The 17,704-nt window shown below is 55.4% G+C and overlaps 1 protein-coding gene across 5 annotated transcripts; it reads right to left on the bottom strand.

The window, feature by feature from the left end:
- Window positions 1-2,330: 2,330 nt before the first annotated feature.
- On the bottom strand, window positions 2,331-17,012 carry ZNF783 (zinc finger protein 783). Of its 5 annotated transcripts, none has more exons than XM_059172180.1 (7): window positions 16,856-17,012; window positions 13,875-14,273; window positions 13,661-13,787; window positions 13,367-13,495; window positions 6,658-6,843; window positions 5,539-5,631; window positions 2,331-3,670 (listed from the first exon to the last, which is right to left on the bottom strand). In XM_059172180.1, the coding sequence occupies exons 1-7, from the start codon at window positions 16,877-16,879 to the stop codon at window positions 2,826-2,828; spliced, it is 1,803 nt and encodes a 600-aa protein (XP_059028163.1). In that variant the 5' UTR covers window positions 16,880-17,012; the 3' UTR covers window positions 2,331-2,825. The 5 variants fall into 5 exon arrangements, with proteins under 5 accessions (XP_059028163.1, XP_059028164.1, XP_059028165.1 ...); XM_059172181.1 differs by having other exon boundaries at window positions 13,661-13,742; XM_059172182.1 differs by having other exon boundaries at window positions 6,715-6,843; window positions 16,856-17,011.
- Between the last annotated feature and the right edge of the window lie 692 nt (window positions 17,013-17,704).

The raw sequence follows: 17,704 nt of genomic DNA, 5'->3' as shown, positions 1-17,704 counted from the left end.
GCGGCCAAGAGAGGAGAAGGTCCTTTATCGTTGACTCACACAGCGGCGGCCTCGAGCGTCGCGGTGGTCATCACCCCTCCACGCAGGCTGCGCCTCCCCAATTCTAGGACATCCTCCGAGACCACCGCGCTATCCCGAGCGCGGGCCGGGACCGAGGAGCGCGCGAGCGCTGCGTGGGTGTCGCGGTAGCCCCAGCAGGCGGAGCCCTGCCCCGAGTGGGACCCGCCCCGCGTCCCGGAGCCCGCTCCTCATTGGCCAGTCCTGGAAGCTCCGCCCCCAGCACCTGCGCCCCGGAGGCCGGGAGTCGGTCTCCCACTGGTCAGGGAGAGGTCCCGCCCCCGCAGGGGACTCCCAGGGTGGGCGGGGCTAGCGGCTGAAGGGGCGTGGCGCGGGGGTCGCTCCCGCGCGTGGTTGCTGCCTGAGCGCCCCGGGCCTGTGCGGGGGAGCAGGCCGGCCGAAGGGCTGACTCTCGGAGCGCAAGCAACGGACCATGCGCACTCACTCAACTCAACATATTTATTGAGCACTGATGAAGGCAAAGGGCCGCCACCGTCACAGTTCCTAAGGGCCTGTTTCCAAACAAGGAAGCCAAGACACAGAGCTAGGAGCCAGTCGAAGGCCCAACGGGTTTCTAGCTGCCAGCTTCTGGAGCACCACTCTGCTCCCGCACCACGCTGCACGCGCGGCTCCTTTCGGTGTGAAGAATGTTCTCTGAAAACCTATCGAGTGCCAGGCAAGCTCATAAGGCCCAGCCAGGAACCAGCACCCTGAGTGCTTTGGAAGAAATGAGAGGGCCTGTGTCCAGCGATCACCCCTGGTTTGTACTATTGCTAGAGTACCCGTGTTTACACAGGACATTTAGCCTTAGAAAGGTCTAGGACTTTCGAGCCTTGAGGCATCCCCAGGGAACACCCAAGTCTAACTCTTACAGGGAAGAGGAAGGCTCAGAGCAGCTCCATTTGCACCATATCCTGTATGAACACTTGATGACAGCCCAGCCCTGACTTGGGGGGGGGGGCCCTGGTGAGGGTTGGGGATGCCAGAGGAGACGAGCAGAATGCATAGCTGGGGAGGGTGGCAGCCCTTCCTCCCAAGCCCAGGGGAGCTTGGCTGGGCTCTCACCGACTTGCATACTCACTCTTGCCCCAGAGATGATGGCAATGTTCCCACCTGCCCCCAACTCTGTTCAGGACTTTGGGAGAGAGGAGAGGGTCAGAGGGACAAGAAGAAATGGCACAGCCAGGGACCCAGACGCCTGGAAGCAGGTCTGAATGCTGGCCACTTCACGTAGTGCCAAGGCCAATAAGACAACAAAATAGCTGAGGACACAGTACTCCAGTTCCAAATCGCCCAAACCAAAGGTTGCTCTCTAGGTAGCACCCAAAGTGGTGTGATCAAAGAGGCACAGATGCAAGCTGCCACCAAGACTTCTCCAGGACGCCTAGTGCTATTGCTTGAAATCCTACAGTCCGAACCTCATTGCTTTGATAAGAATTTGTTCCACCGACCTACAAAGGGCTCCTTGCGGATATAGCCCAACGGGAAAGTCTCAGCTCGCTCTGTACCCGAGACCTTCCACTCACTCTAGAAAATAAAGGTCCTTCCTGAGGGATTCTGACTTGGGCAAAGAGCTGGAGATGAACAGGAAGAGAAGGGGGGCCCTGAACTTGAAAAGAGGATACAACCAGGCTTCCTATCTGCCCCACTGCCTCTTAATCTTTTGCGACCCCGAAAACGCTAAGGTGAGGTAGAATGCACCGGGGTCATTACCCCCTCTGACAGGTGAGGAACATGACGCAGGAGGTGGTTAAAGAAACCCACCCCTGTCTCTTGGACTATCTCTTCTACCAGCCCCAAGTTCTTGGAACATACCACTCCTTTAACATGACAGCTCAGGCCGCGGAAGCACAGGAATCCAGCCGGGCTTCCCAGCCTCACCCACATCAGAAGCTTCCTCTCCAGGAGGAGTTTCCTGGGCTGGGTCTGCATCTCCCCCACCCTCTAAGTCCTCAGGCCGTGCATACCCATAATACTGAGACCTTGGGGGAAGGGTCCACCACTCCAGGCCTCAGTTTCCCCTCTCAACTAATAACCAAAATCAATCATGGATGTTGGGATGTTGGGAAGCACTCTGGGCCAAAGAATGCACACCCAGGATCGCAGCCTGTGTCAGAGCAGCAGCCAAGCCCCCACCAATACCTGGGCTGATCTGGACAGCCCCTCCACCATCCCCACACACAAGGAGGTAGCAGAATAGTTCCTGCCCCTCAGGGCTCCTGGTCCCCTTTGCAACCACACGTAACCCTTAAAAAAACACTAGAAAAACTCCATAAGGAAGGGAAAAAAAGATTTCAAAATAACACAGTAGGAAAACTCAAATTTCCAGCGCCTATTCTTCAAACTGTCCACTCTGCTGTGACCTCTGTGTACATTAGGAACAGCAGGCCCTCCGTGTCTCCATCGCCCGCTACTGGAAGGGCCACTATCTCCAGTGCCGGTCTCAGATACCCGCCACAGTCTCTCACCAAAAGTCGGCATCCTGTATGCTTTAAGGGATCCTTTCTAAGTCAGGAATGTAGAAAAGGCAGCGAAGAGTGACAAACTCAGAAAACAGGAAGTTGAGGCATCTGGTCATACACACACAGTTACCAAAAAGGCCACTGCTTCCCATCTGAATGGAAAAAAGCTCTCTCCAAAGCTATTCCAGAACTAGTCCAGAACGAGGAACCAGCGCCAGGCACCGGGGAAAAGGCCCGAAGGCAGACAGGAGTCCTGCTGGGGGTGCCCCGGAGAGCCGGAGGGTGCCCCTACAGGCTCCTGGCCGCTCAGCCCTCCTCACTGTGGCTGGGCCGGGGTCGCGGGGGCGTCCGGGGGAGGGCCAGGGAAGTGGGGCAGGGCGGGCCCGCCTGGCCTCGGGTGTGAGTCTGCATGTGGACCGCCAGGTGGTGGTTCCGGTTGAAGGCGCGGCCGCACTGAGGGCACTGGTAGGGCCGCTCGCCCGTGTGGATGCGCTGGTGGCGGAAGAGGTCGGAGGGCCGGCGGAAGGCCTTGCCGCAGTAGGGACAGGCCGGCCAGCCCTGGCTGGTGCCCGTGTGCAGGCGCTGGTGCAGCAGCAGACTCTTCCGCTGCTGGAAGAAGCGCAGGCACTCGCTGCAGTGGTACACCTTGCCCGCCGCCGCCGCCGGCCGCCGCGCCAGGAGGGAGCGGCCCGCCAGGGAGCGGCGGCCTCCGGGCTCCTCAGGGAGCCAGCGGATGACTGGGCCCGGCACCACCACCTCGCCCGGCTCCAGAGTGGAGGGGGCCTCCCCCCAGCCAGGGGGCGAGCTCCCCGGAGTCTCCCTGGGCTCCTCCTCCACGTGCGTCCGCTGGTGAATGGTCAGGTTAATCTTCAAGCGGAAACTCTGCCCACAGTCAGGGCAGGGGAAGGTCCGCTCTCGCCTGCGAGGGAGGATGCGGGGCGGCTCCCCCAGAGCTCCCGGGGCCCGCGGGTCCCCCACCCGCACCCGTGGCACCCCTGCGGCACGCAGCCGACAGGGGCCCTCGGTCCTGCTCCTGGGCCCCTTGGCCATCCTATACATGGGCTGGCTGTGGGACTCGCCCAGGAAGAGCTGCTCGGGTATCATCTCGTCCTCGGACTGGGCCTCTGTCTTGATGAGCACGCTGCCACCGCCTGGAGAAAGGAATCTCCATTAACTTCAAGCGGGCCACACTGGTGCCCACCGAGGCCACGCCACCCAGCCCGGGGCTCCAAGCACAGCCCTAGCCGGATCGGCAGCCTCCTGCTCCCGTCTTCTCCGAGCCCTTTCTCCTGCAGGTTGCTCACAGCACACACACCAGCGACCCTGTTCCCTTGGCCCTACGGAGCGGGCACTGTCGCCTGAGCAGCCCCCCACTGGCTGTTTGCTGTCACACGGCCCATTCCTGGAGGCCAAGCAATGGACATCCGGAGAAAGGAGACAAAGCCGCAAAACCAGAAGCCAGGGCGCCAGGGGTCAGAGGGCAGACGGCGTTAAAGCAAACAGGTAGATGATGCGGGGGAGACCCTGCACCGAGATACCTTGGCTACATAGACCCCTAGGAGTTCTGACGATGTTAGTTCCCTTCGGTGAATGACAGTGAGCCCTGGGGCCGCTGAGGCAGGTGAGGAGCCTCAGGCCCAGAGGAAGCCGGCGTTTCAGCCACACTCGGAGCTGCTCATCCAAGTAACAAATCCACCTGAGCATCAGCTCCCTGTCTGGCACCTGCTCTCCGGGGACAGGCGGGAGGCACGAGGACCTTGGCTTCCTGGCTGGACCTCAGTGTGAGTCAGCACTTGACTCGGAGATGGGACTGAGGCTGGGAACTGCCAGGACAGAGGAGAGAGCCGGGACTCGGAGGCAACACATGGGCCCCAGTGCTGGGAAGGAAGATCCCGGCCACAGGCCCTGCCTGCAACACCGGCACTCTTGGAGATCCTTCACTGCTGTTCCCCTCTGGGCTTTTCTGGAATCAGCCCCGACTGGCTTCTCTGACCTCCCCCCGAGCCCAGCATCTCAGACACTGCAACCCACGGTCTGTTTGAAGACTGACAGTGAACCTTACCCTCTGCCTATTAGAACGAAACCTTTAGCCCTTTACGAGCGATTTCCAAGGTCCAGAGCAAGAGGGAGTTCACTTCTTGCTGAAGCATGAATTTAAATCCCACCCCAGAGACTCTGCTAACTGCCGAACCTTCCAGACCAGCACCTGATGTCAAGACCTCGGGGTTCTTTGCTCAAGTCCAGCTTCCCAGCAACCCTCACAAGTAACTCCGGACAAAACTTTGGTTTCTATGTTGGACATGACCCTGCCATTTGTAATTTAGTCCCACAGCTACAGAATCAGTTAAGAGTCTCTAAGAAGCATTTGAACTTTGCATCTGAAGTGTTGCATTTAATGGGCTACCGTGGTATTCCTAAACTTGGGGATTAGTGTGGGTCTCCGGCCCTATTCCATGTGAAGGCCAAGGTTCCCAGACCTCTTCACCTGAAGCCCATCTCCAGCTTGGACGCCCACCATGCCACAACCCCAAGGCACCCACATCTCACCTCTGCCTCCCATCAAAGCGGAATGGAACCAGGTAAGAACTGGATCCCTTTCTCTCAGGGCAGAAAACCACCCCAAAGCTGGAATGGGCGATAATTGCTACATTTTTTCCTGTTCATCACGGTGTAAGCCCGGTTTTGTGGCCTCTAGGCAGGGGACCTGAATTTAAATCATAGACCACCGCATACAAACTCTGAGACATCCGAGGCTGTGCGCCGGGACCATTCACAGGGTTGCCGTGAGGCCCTTCTGTCACCAGACCCCGAACCTGGTGCGCACAGCCTGTGTTCGAGCAGCACCTTCCCACCAGGCCAGACACGATGGGGGACGACCAGGACCTAGACGGTCGGGGTCGCAAAGAGCCCCAGGGCAAAAGGACCTGGGAAAGAGGCAGGGACCCCTAGAAAGAGGCTCCTTCCCGGGGCCCACTTCGCCGCCTCCCACCCCACAGCCAAGGGCCCCTCCGTCACTCACCTGGCCCCATGCCGGGCAGCCTCTCCCCGGGAGGGGATGTTGGAAACTCCCCACCTGAAAATTCTTGCTCCTGTTTAACCGCGGCTGGAGGCCCTGTGCGAGAGACACTGTGAGGGCCCTTCCCGACACCGGGCTCGTGCAGGACCGCACAGGCTCCAAGCAGACCCCGCATATGCTCGAACGCCTGCTCTGTCCAGAGGACTGCTCGCTCCATGGCCTCTGCTTCGGAGGCGAGAGGAAAGCCGTGAAGGCCATGCCCCCAGTTCCCATCTGGGCCAGCGCGGACAACTCCGTCACCCTCACGGACCGCCGAAGGACAGAGGGTTTGGGGAGGCCCCTGGGGCGCGGCGCCAGGTCGGCAGGGGAGCAGGGACAAAGAGAAGGTCCCCTCTGCTTACACACTGGCTGGGCAGGAGGGCACCGGGGAGAGAGGGACAGTCACCCCGCCCCCCACCCCCGCCCCAGGGAGCTCATAGTCACTGGAGGGAAAGCAACCGAGACTGAAAAGTCAGGCCCGTGGGAGCGAGGAGGAAGAGGAGGACGAGGGCAGGAGAAGGCGGGCTAGCAAAGCCAAGCTGCAGGCAGACCGCAGGGCTCTGGAGTAAATGCCACGGGTGAGGCCAAATGCCCTCCGAGCTGTGCTCTATTCTGTGAAAGGACGGACAGGAGCTTCCTTCACACACGAGCAGACAGAGAGCACTGGAAAGGCGGCCAGAAGCCAGAGGGTCCCCCACAGCCTCCAGAGAGAGGACGTTTGCTGAGGAACGAATGCACATGCCAGCACCGTGCTAGGCCCAGGACACAGACCGCCCGGTTAACGGGACCATCACAGGAAGCCGGAGCAGGCCCAGTACCCGCCTTTGTGTGCCCTTCCCCTCGCTGCAGCCCGGCCGGAGGGCCTGGCCCCTAGCAGGCCTCAGGAACCCACACTTTGGCTCAGCCCATTTTCTCCTGCTAAAATCTACGCTAAAACGACTGAGTCGTTCCCAGCTAAAATCTACGCTTCCTCCTCTAAGGCCTGTCGCAGGGTCCCCTTCCCAGGAAGCCCGTCCAGCTTGGCCAAGCCTGGTGTCCGTCATCTGTCCCCCTGTCACGCTTCAGCACATTACTCAGCAGCACCTGTCTGGTCGTGTGTCAAGATGCTCTTCACACGGCGGCCCGGCGGCCCTCGCTCACCCGTGCTTGCTCCAGGGACGGTCACTCTCGTCTCGGAGTCTTGCTGGCGCCTGGTGACCTGCTCTTCTTTTGGTTCTTCCCGGGCAGGGCTGACGGGGCCGAGGTTGTGCTCTGGACGTGGAGGGACGCCTGGAAAATGCAACTCAGTGATGCCAAGGACAACACAGAGATCCCTCCCGGTGGCAGGAGCCTGTGGCGCAGGGCCGCCTGCGGTCACCGGGACTGGGGGGCATCAGGTCAAACACTGGCTGGGACATTTAAGTGGACTTCACGGATCCCTCGTGGCTAAAAGAGAAGGAAAAGATACAGCACAGTAATGTCTGAGCGTACCAGACAAGTCGTGTGGCTTGTTAGGGCATCCCGGCTCAGAACAACGCAACAGTGGCTTCCGGGCCCAAGTCCTGTGCCACCCTGATGTATAGGGATCCCCCTGGAAGCACCCCAAGATTCTCATCGGCAGTTCTGGGTAGGCCTAGGAATTACGCATTTCTTGAAAAAGATTTTATTGTATTTATTTTTAAAGATTTTACTTATTTGAGAGACTGAGACAGTGAGTGTGTGCACGCACGAGCAAGGGGAGGGGCAGAGAGAGAAGGAGAAGCAGGTTCCCCACTGAGCGGGGAGCCCGACATGCGCCTTGATCCTGAGGTCCTAGGATCATGACCCGAGCCAAAAGCAGACGCTTAACCAACTAAGTTACACAGGTGCCCCTGCAGTTTTGTTTTTTTTAAAGATGTAACATATCTGAGAGAGATATCATATCATGTGCGAACATGAGTGGGGAGAGGGAGAGACAGAGGGAGAGGGAGAGAGAGAGAGGGGGCAGAGAGAAGCAGGCTCCCTGCTGAGCACAGAGGCTGACACGGCACTCAATCCCAGGACCCTGAGATGATGACCCGAGCCAAAGTCAGATGCATAACCCAACGAGCCACCTGGGCGCCCATTAGCTGCATTTTAAAAAAGGTCCTAGGTCAAAAGAGATGAACACAGAGTTCACAGAGTTAGAAATTTAAATGGCCCATAAATAAAAGGATACTCACCCCCCCTCATGTAAGAGAGGTATCATGAAAAATACACTGCTAATGGGGCGCCTGGGTGGCTCAGTCGTTAAGCATGTGTCTTCGGCTCAGGTCATGATCCCAGGGTCCTGAGATCGAGCCCTGCATCGGGCTCCCTGTTCAGTAGGGAGCCTGCTTCTCCCTCCCCTGCTATGCTTGCACACTCTCTCTCTCTGTCAAATCAGTAAATAAAATCTTAAAAAAACAAAACAAAACAAAAAACACTGTTGGGGCACCTGGATGGCTCAGTCAGTTGGAAGCCCCGGGATCAGGTCCCACATCAGGCTCCCCAATCAGCAGGGAGTCTGCTTTTCCCTCTGACCCTCCCCCATCTTGAGCTCTCTCTCTCTCTCTCTCTCTAATAAGTAAAATCTAAAAAAACCCAACTAAACAAACAACTGTTGCCGGGGTGCCGAGGGTCTCAGTCATTTAAACATCTGCCTTCAGCTCAGGTCATGATCCCAGGGTCCTGAGATCAAACTCTGCATTGGGTGCCCTGCTCAATGGGGAGTCTGCTTCTCCCTCTCCCTCTGCCACCCCACCCCCTCATGCTCTCTCTCTCTCTCAAATAAATAAATGAAATCTTGGGGGGAAAAAAGGATAAAATACCATGACCAAGTAGAGTGTATTCCTGGGATGCAATGTTAGTTCAGCATAGAAACAAAACCAACAGAACACACCACATTAACAGAATGAAGGGAAAACACCTCGGGAAAACATCTCAGTTAATGCAGAAAAAGCATCTGACAAAATTCAACACCCTTCCATGATAAAACCATTCAAAAGACCAGACACAGAAACTATCTCAACATAATAAAAGCCATATATGAAAAACCAACAGTGAACAGCACATTCAATGGTCAAAGAATGAAAGCTTTTCCCCTAAGATTAGGAACAAGGCAAAATGTCCACTTTTACCACCCATTCATCAAAGGACTGGAAGCCCTGGCCAGAGCAAGTTAACAAGAAACAAAAATAAATAACATCCAAATTGGAAAGGAGGAAATAAAATTATCTCTTCAAAGATGAAATATGCAGAAAAGCCTAAAGATTCCACAAAGAACTGTAGGGACTAGCAAATTAATTCAACAAAGTACCAGGACAAAAGTCAATATATAAAAATTAGTATTTCTATACACTAATAACAAGCAATTTGAAAAGAAAATTACAGAAACAATTCCACTTATAATAGTATCAAAAAGAATGAAAGCCTCAGGAATTATTTAACTGGGGCACCTGGGTGCCTCAGTGGGTTAAGCCTCTGCCTTTGGCTCAGGTCATGATCTCAGGGTCCTGGAATCAAGCCCCGCTTCAGGCTCTCTGTTCAGCAGGGAGCCTGCTTCTCCCCTCTCTCTGCCTGCCACTCTGCCTACTTGTGATCTCTGTCATTCTGCCAAATAAATAAATAAAATCTTTAAAAAAAAAAAAAAAAGGAACTATTTAACCAAGGAGGTGAAAGACCTTTACAACGAAAACTACAAAACACTGCAGAAAGAAACTAAAGGCATAATAAGTAAATGGAAACATACCATGTTCATGGATTGGAAGGCTTAATATTGTTTATATTAACTACCAAAGTGACTTACAGATTCAATGCAATCTCTATCAAAGTCTCAATGGCAATTTTTACAGAAAGAGAAAAACCCCATCCTAAAATTCATATGGAATCTCAAGGGACCCCAAAGAGTGAAAACAATATTAAGGAGGAAGAACAAAGTGGAATGACTTCCTAACTTCAAAACTTACAAAGACACTGTAATCAAAACAGTGTGGTAGTACTAGCATCAATAGAATAAATAAACAGAACTAAGTCATAAACATTCACATAGCTAGTCAAGTGACATTTTAGAAGCATCTCAAGACCACTCAAAGGAGAATGGACAGTCTTTTCAACAAATGGTGCTGGGAAAACTGCATATCCACATACAAAAGAATAAAAGATCTTTATCTAACTCCATATATAAAAACTAACTCAAAGGAATCAAAGATCTAAATGTAAGAGCTAAAACACAAAACTCTTAGAAGAGGGGCGCCTGGGTGGCTCAATCATTTGGGCATCTGTCTTTGGCTTAGGTCATGATCCTGGAGTCCTGGGATCGAGCCCCGCATAGGGCTCCTTGCTTATCAGGGAGCCTGTTTCTCCCTCTCCCCCTGCCTTGTCTCCCCCTGCATTGTGCTCTCTCATTCTCTGTCAAATAAATAAATAAAATCTTTTTTAAAAAATGATTATCTATAGGGACAAAGGAGTAAGAATGGAAATAAGACTTTCCTGAATGCATCCTTTTAAACCATTCTGACTTTGCAAACATAACATGCCGTATGTATTCAAAACATTAAATGAAAAGGTAAAAAGAGCCATTTCTAAACACCTAAAAATAGGGCCACCTGTGTGGCTCAGTCAGTTAATCCTTTGCCTTCAGCTGGGGTCATGATCCCAAGGTCCTGGGATAAGCCCCACACTTCTCTCTGCTCAGCAGGAGGCCTGCTTCTCCCTCTCTCTCTCTCCCTCTGCTTGTGCTTCCTCCTTGCTATGTCTCTCTCTGTCAAATAAACAAAATCTTTAAAAAAATTTGTTTAAATCTTTTTAAAATAAGCCACCCAGGTGCCCCCAAAATACATTATTTTCTAGGGCTCTCTGTTTGGTGGGGAGCCTGCTTCCCATCCCCCTCTCTCTGCCTGCCTCTCTGCCTACTTGCGATCTCTGTCTGTCAAATAAATAAATAATATCTTTTTTTATTATATCTTTTTCTTTTTTTTTTTTTTAGATTTTATTTATTTGTCAGAGAGAGAGAGGGAGAGAGAGCAAGCACAGGCAGACAGAATGGCAGGCAGAGGCAGACGGAGAAGCCGACTCCCTGCCAAGCAGGGAGCCCGATGTGGGACTCGATCCCAGGACGCTGGGATCATGACCTTTGCTGAAGGCAGCTGCTTAACCAACTGAGCCACCCAGGCATCCATAAATAAATAAAATCTTTTAAAAAAAACATATTTTCTAAAAAAAAAAAAAAAACTTTTTTTTTTTTTTTTTCTGAAAAGGCCTAGACGTAATGCTAAAAATTAGCAATCACTAGCACTCATATTGAGGTATCCAAATATCCTTTGCCACTGAACCAAAACTCCTTGGAGAAATTTGTATTCCAGGTCTGAGGCAGGAAATACATTAGATGATTCTAGAACATCTTATGGTATCCGAAAGCCACTGAAGTCACATCAAAATGACCTCAGGGACAACTTGAAAGGGCTCCCATGAGCTAAAGATGGGACAATTTAAGCACAAAAAATAATGGCTGCAAACGATTGGCATATATAAAATATTTAAAAGTCTCTGAAGTCATTTTAAAAAGACAGAAAATTAAAAAAAAAAAAAGCCCAAGTACTGGTCACCTTTAAAGGCTCCTAAGGGAGTAACTTCACTGTGATAACTGATAAAGAAAAAGAACTAAGCTTCTATCCTGCCTCTTCTGTACAGACTCTATTTCAGGGTAACTAAGAGTTGATTAGGGAAAGTACTGTTTGTAAAAGAATTTCACCGATGCAGTGCCCAAGTATGACAGACTCTCCCCATTTTGCAACCCTAAGGGAATAACAAATCTGGGGAACAACGTTCAATGACCGGTAAAATCACCAGGGGAGAAGGTGATGGGGAGCTCTGCAACAGAAAACAGAGCCCAGGATCTCCAGAAGGCATGAGGACGGAGCCTCGGTGCCTGGAGCTGAGGGCCCTGCTGGCAGGGAGTACACGCCACCACCTCTGAAGCCATGTGGCCCGTGAGGTTGAACCTGAACCCAAAGAAGCCTCCTGATTTACCAGTTTAGAGGAAATGCAAGAAAGAGAAGAACAATAAGTGACACCAAACCCAGAATACGGGAAATGATGAAATGATGGCATTTGAAAAGATAAACGACTTTACGGCGAGCCTGGGTGGCTCAGCAGGTTAAGCCTCTGCCTTCAGCTCAGGTCATGATGTCGGGGTCCTGGGATCGAGCCCCACATCACGCTCTCTGCATGGTGGGGACTCTGCTTGGCCCTCTGCCTGCTGCTCCCCCTGCTTGTGTTCGCTCTCTGTCTCTGACAAATAAATAAAACATTAAAAAAAAAAAGATAAATGAGATTAGAATGTCAATAAGTAAATAATATTCAAGAGGGGGAGGGGAGGGTGGGCATGAACGGAGGTGCGGAGCGACAGAAGGCAGCAACATGTGTGCCCAGGAAGGCAGTGCCAGGCCACAAGGTGGGGAAGCCCGGAGCACGCGCCCAGTGACAGACGGAAGACTCGAAAGGTCGCACACAGTAGGACTCCATTCACGTGCAATGTCCAGAACAGGCGAATCTAAGACACAAGAGGGCAGATGAGTAGTTGCCTTGGGCTGAGGAGCAGCGGGAGGGAAACAAGAAGTCAACACCACGGGGACGGGCTTCTCTTTGGCTGGCAAAGAAAGTTCCAGCTGTGGTGAGGGTACACAGCTGTGAGGAAGAGTGACACTGAGCTGTATACTCCAATCCGGGAACTGCCGGGGATGCTAACTTTATCTCAACAAGGCTGTTAAATTTGGGGCGGGAGGGGGGCTTTTTATAAATCAAATGCAACAGGTGGACTTCGGTGTCCCCGCATCAGGACCCGCCACCTACAGCCAACAGTTTTGAGACACTCGGGGAAAAGAGCACGCAGATGCGGGGCCGGTGTTCACCCGCTGCTTCCGACACTGGTAGGCCGGTTCCGCTCAGAGAGCGGGATTAGACGGGGAAGCCAACGCCCGATCGCCGCCCCACACGGGTGACGCTCACACGGACGTCTGGCACTCCTCCCTACCTCCATTTATTTTTTAAAATTTAACCTTTTAGGGGCCCCTGGGTGGCTCAGTGGGTTAAGCCGCTGCCTTCGGCTCGGGTCATGATCCCAGGCTCCTGGGATCGAGTCCCACATCGGGCTCTCTGCTCAGCGGGGAACCTGCTTCCTCCTCTCTCTCTGCCTGCCTCTCTGCCTGCTTGTGATTTCTCTCTCTGTCAAATAAATAAATAAAATCTTAAAAAAAAAAAATTTAACCTTTTAAAGTCTCCCAGAAGACTCTGATATCAGAGTCAACTTGGGAACCGCAGGTCCCTTACCACACCAGCTGTGGGGACCAAGTCGACCCTGGACGCCCCCCGGGAGGCCCGTGTCCACACAGGGAAGCCGTAGGTGACGGGCATTTACAGCCGCAGGCTCACGTGGGGGAGCAGAGGAGGAGGGGGCGAGCTAGAGGGGCAGCAGGAGAGCTGCTGCTGCTCGCCGGGTCACTGGTGGCCCCAAGGCCCCGCTTACACAGCACTCGGCAAGTGCTAGCCAGAGGGCTGCCGGGTCCCGGAGTCCTCACGACAACCACACAACGCCAGAACCGCTGGCCGCCCCGTTCAGAAGCCGAAACCCGAGGGCTCTAAGCTCCGCCCCCGCCCCAACTAGGCTGGCCTAGGACAGAGTGGGCCCCACTTTGGGTTGAGGGCCTGTGCCCCCTCCCGGGCTGAGGGCTAGCCTGGAAAGCCCAGGAGAGCAGTGCGGCCCACTCACTCCCCCGTCCAGCCCCCCACTCACTCCCCCGTCCAGCCCCCCACTCACCAGGGCTTGGCCTCCTTGGCTGGGCTACCTCCCTCCTGCTTCCCTCCTCCTGGCCCCACGGGCCTCCAGGACAAGGCTCCTCTCCCCTCTCCATCCGGGTCAGGATGTCTGGTTTGGAGATGGCATAATCTGCACACGGAACGGAAGGAGAGCTGGGTCAGGCCTGGACACTCGCCCCGCAGCTGCCCGCAGAGCTGGAGACACACGGAGAAGAACAGAAGTCAATGCAAAGACGCAGACCGCTGGAGGCCGATCTGCGGACACAGACCCAGATCGCCACCTCCGCAGCCTTACCCAGGGACACCAGCATCTCGTAGTTGCCCCGCATCACGTGCTTGTAGAGCTCCTTCTGCCACTCGTCCAGCTTGCCCCACTCTGGCTCAGAGAAATACACGGCCACGTCATCAAAGGTCACAGGCACCTGGAACCACAAGGGTCACGCATGCTCACCCACTCACTTCCAGGCACAGTCCCTTGGGTTGTCCCACCCCAGGGGCCCGAGGGATACCTTGGGGGCCTCCCCCTTGCTGCCTGGGGGCAGGCGCAAAATCCAGAAATTTCGGTTCCTCAGCAGGTTTTCCATGTTCTCCAGCCGCCTCTGCAGCAGCCCGTACTCCTGCAGCAGGGTCCCCAGCACGGCCCACTTGCCCTCCAGCTGGTTCCCGAACTCCACGGCCGTCTTCTCGCAGTCCAGCAGCTTCTTCTCAGCTGTCCCCGCCCGCCCCTCCAGGGTCAGCAAGCGGGCCAGGCAGGAGTCCACCTTCTTCTCCAAGGCCTGGATGGCGGCCACCACCGTCCACAGTGTGATCTCCGTGGAGTACAGGTAAGAGTTCTCCGTGGCTGCTGGGGGTGACAGAGGAGGTGTCGAAGGGCTTTCGTCTTCTGTCTGCTTATCCCTCTCTGGAGCCTGGCCACAAGAAGAGAAAGGGGAGATGGTCTCTGAATGACCCCATCTACATGTGTACTTTAAAAAGCCTCACAATGACACCTGCCCAGGGAAGGCCCCCGCTGGGATCCTAAGGGCCAGGCAGGCAGGTGTCGAAGGGAGGCAGGGACATCAGTGAAGGCAGGAAACACTGGCTGGACCAAGGCATTAGCAAGTGGAAAACGGGAGGAAACACACGGCCAAAGACAAAAGCATCTGCGGCTCTCGGGGGGCTTCCATCTTGGACCTTAGTCTCCTCCTCCTCCTCCTCTGCAGACCAAGGGACAGGCCTGGAAGCACAGAGAACATGAGCTCTGCTGCCAGAGAGCCCAGGTCCAAGCAGCAAGCCCGCCGCTCCCAAGCTGGCTGACTCTGGGCACCGTCTTCCCACACAGCTTTCAACTTCACTTCCACGTCTAGAAAACGGTCCTCACAGGAGATGATCGTGAGAATGACCCAGTCTTTGTTGAAAGCACTTAGCCCAGTGTCTAGCACGCGGTACATACTCAAGGCACGCAAGCCCCACGTGGATTCCGCTAAGACGGTAACAGTAAGGATGCAGACTATGCTGCTGTGGATGGTTCTGGCTCAGGGACGTGGCAAGAAACGGACCCCCCTGGGCTTTTTTCCTCCACCTTTTTCATTCCACTGTCCTTCGGCACCTTGGAAAGAGCTTCCAGAGTGCCTCAACTCAGCCCGGTGCTGATGCACGAGCCGGAGTGTGTGCAACAGCCCAGTCCCAGGACCTGGTGCTAAAAGCCTTTTGGGGGGGCCTGGGTGTCTCAGCTGGTTAAGCTTCAGCCTGCGGCTCAGGTCATGATCCCAGAGTCCAGGGATCAAGGCCCGTGTCCGACTCCCTACTCAGCTGGGAGTCTGCTTCTCCCTCTCCTTTCTGCTCGTGCTCTCTCTTGCTATTTCTGTCTTTCGCAAATAAATAAATAAAATATTAAAAAGAAAAGAAAAGAAGGCAGGTATGCATCTGCCTGGGTTCTGGTTTGTTTCCCCCAGAAAGGACGTTCCAGAGGGTGTGTGTGATTCGCCACTGTATTCACAGCTCCTAAAGCTAGCTGCTGAATGAATGAATGAATGACCCCACAATTAAACAACATTTATTCAGTAACAACTACTGGCCATGGTCCATTGTAAAGGGACCATGGGGGAATGCAGAAAAAATTATGTGGTTCTTCCTTCTCCAGGAGAAAAATTCTGTATAGAAGCAGAGTTGGGGGCAAATCATTCCTGTTGTAAAGTTTCTCGGCAATCTCAGGTACTGTAAGATGACAAAAGGAAAGGAGTAAACGGAAAGAAATGGTCAGAAAAAGTTCTGAGGGACTGGCCCCGGCTAGGTGGGAGCTGGTGATGTCACTAACGAAGTTCCAGAAATGCCCTGGGGGCGTATTCCCCAGGGGACAGGGCCACAAACCACAGTATTCCCACCCCCTTTCTCTCCCTGGCGCTCAGGGAATCCGAAGGGAAGCACACACCAAATTCATTAATTAAAGGAGGCGGAGTGGAAGTTCCTCCTTTCAAAGGAGCCACAAAAATCAAGGTTTCAAAAACTTCATTAAGAGGTATTAATAATGGTAGAAACCATTTACTGAGTTCTGCTTGCAAGGGATTTTCTGGTGTATCAAAAATAGCCAAAAGATTCTTTTCTCGGAATTGCGCATACTGCGCATTACCGGCCAACAGTCTAAAATAATCCGGGGCGCCTGGGTGGCTCAGTGGGTTAAAGCCTCTGCCTTCGGCTCAGGTCATGATCCCAGCATCCTGGGATCGAGCCCCAGGTCGGGCTCTCTGCTCCGCAGGGAGCCTGCTTCATCCACTCTCTCTGCCTGCCTCTCTGCCTACTTGTGGTTTCTCTCTGTGTCAAATAAATAAAATATTTAAAAAAAATAAAATAAATAAAATAATCCAAATAACCTAATCCAACATGCCAGTCTGAGAAAAAATCTACCTCTAGTCCCCCTCGAAAACAGCACTCGACACCTTTCTCTTCGGTAAATGTCGAACCCCGGGGCCTTCATGAGAGTGTAATCCCGAAGTTCTGGCCTAGACGTCGGGCTCGGCCAGACTCGGTGCGTGGCCTTGGGCCAGTCCCTTCCGGAGCCTCACACTCGCGCTGTCTGAAGCGCGTGGGGCTGCGCGACAGTCGTCCCTGCGTGCCTCCGACCGGACAATGGACGGGGGTGGGGGGGGCAGGCGGGACACACGGCCGGCCCGCTTCAGGGCAAGGCCTGTCATCTGAAGTGCCGCTAGGAAGCAGGGCCTGTCCCCCCCCCCCCCCCGACCACGTCGGGGCCGCCTCGCCGCGCCCCGCAGCCCAGCCTGCCGTTTGGGCCGCCCGCGCTGTCGACCCGAAAGCCCGGCCGGGACGCCAGACCCGGGGCGGCGGGGCGGACCGCGCCGGCGGGACGCCGCCGGCGCCAGCCTGGGCGGAGCAGGAGGCCGCGCTGCGGGGCCGCTCCACGGCTGCGGGGCGCCGACCCTCACGGCGACGGCGGCGGCGGCGGCGGCGGCGGCGGCCCCAGGCCGTCTGGGCGTCCGCGGGCCGGGGCGCTTACCCGGGCGGGCGCCGCTTCGGCCATGGCTGCTCGCGTCCCTCACTCGGCGGCTGCCCTCGGCCTGGCCTGGCGGGCCTGGCGCAGCGCGCAGGCGGCGACGGAGGCGGAGCGGAGCCGCCCAGCCTCGGAGCCGCTGCCGGGAGGCCGCGAGCTGCGTCCGAGCCACGTGCCCCGTCGGCCCTTTAAACAAGAGCTGCGCTCGCGGCCGGGCACGAGGGCGCGCACAGCGCCCCCTGCAGCCCGAAGGACCGCACGTCCGCGGCCCGCGGCCTTCTGCGCGCGCCCGCCGGCCATCGCGGCCTCGGGGGTCCCGTACGGAGGCCGCCCGCCCGCCCTGGCCTGGGCCGCGGGAGTGGACGCCGGCGCGGCCTCCCGCAGGCCCCGGGCAGGGGCAGCTTGGGGGGCCCAGCCCTGGCCCCTAGCCCCCCTCCAGGACGCTTGGGCCCCAGCGTCCCACTTGGGAGGATCGAGTCACGGAGCTAAGAAGCGGCCGTGCAGGACGCTGAGAAAACGTGGGAGTTCGCGTGTCGGGGCGGGGAAGGGCTGGCCTTGCCGGGGCAGCAAGTGTCCGGAGCTTTCCCGCCGTAACGCCTCTGAAGGACCCAAGTGACTCGGTGTGGGTATACTCGTTGCGCCGGGCGGGGTGGGGGTAGGGTGGGGCAGAGTTTAGAACTACTTGTTGCGCGCCGGGGGGACTCCGTCGGTTCCGTGGCTGCCTTCGGCTCAGGCCGTGGTCCCAGGGTCCTAGGATGGAGCCCCACATCCGGCTCCCTGCTCAACCGAGAGCCTGCGTGTGCTCTCCCTTGCCATCTCTCTCTCAAATAAATAAAATCACTAATTAATTAAAAA

The sequence above is a fragment of the Mustela lutreola genome, chromosome 4 (genome assembly GCF_030435805.1).
Source record: "Mustela lutreola isolate mMusLut2 chromosome 4, mMusLut2.pri, whole genome shotgun sequence".
Taxonomy (NCBI): Eukaryota; Metazoa; Chordata; class Mammalia; order Carnivora; family Mustelidae; genus Mustela; species Mustela lutreola.
This window is presented reverse-complemented; position numbering and strand designations above follow the sequence as displayed.

Bases quoted from the DNA above. Each gene is read 5' to 3' on its own strand.
- ZNF783 (XM_059172180.1), bottom strand. From the start codon at position 16,879: ATGGCCGAAGCGGCGCCCGCCCGG. The intron at 13,788-13,874 runs GTATCCCTCGGG...TTGTGGTTCCAG, and splicing joins GCAAGGGGGAGGCCCCCAAG to GTGCCTGTGACCTTTGATGA. The intron at 3,671-5,538 runs GTGAGTGACGGA...TCCTTTCTCCAG, and splicing joins GCTGCCCGGCATGGGGCCAG to GCGGTGGCAGCGTGCTCATC.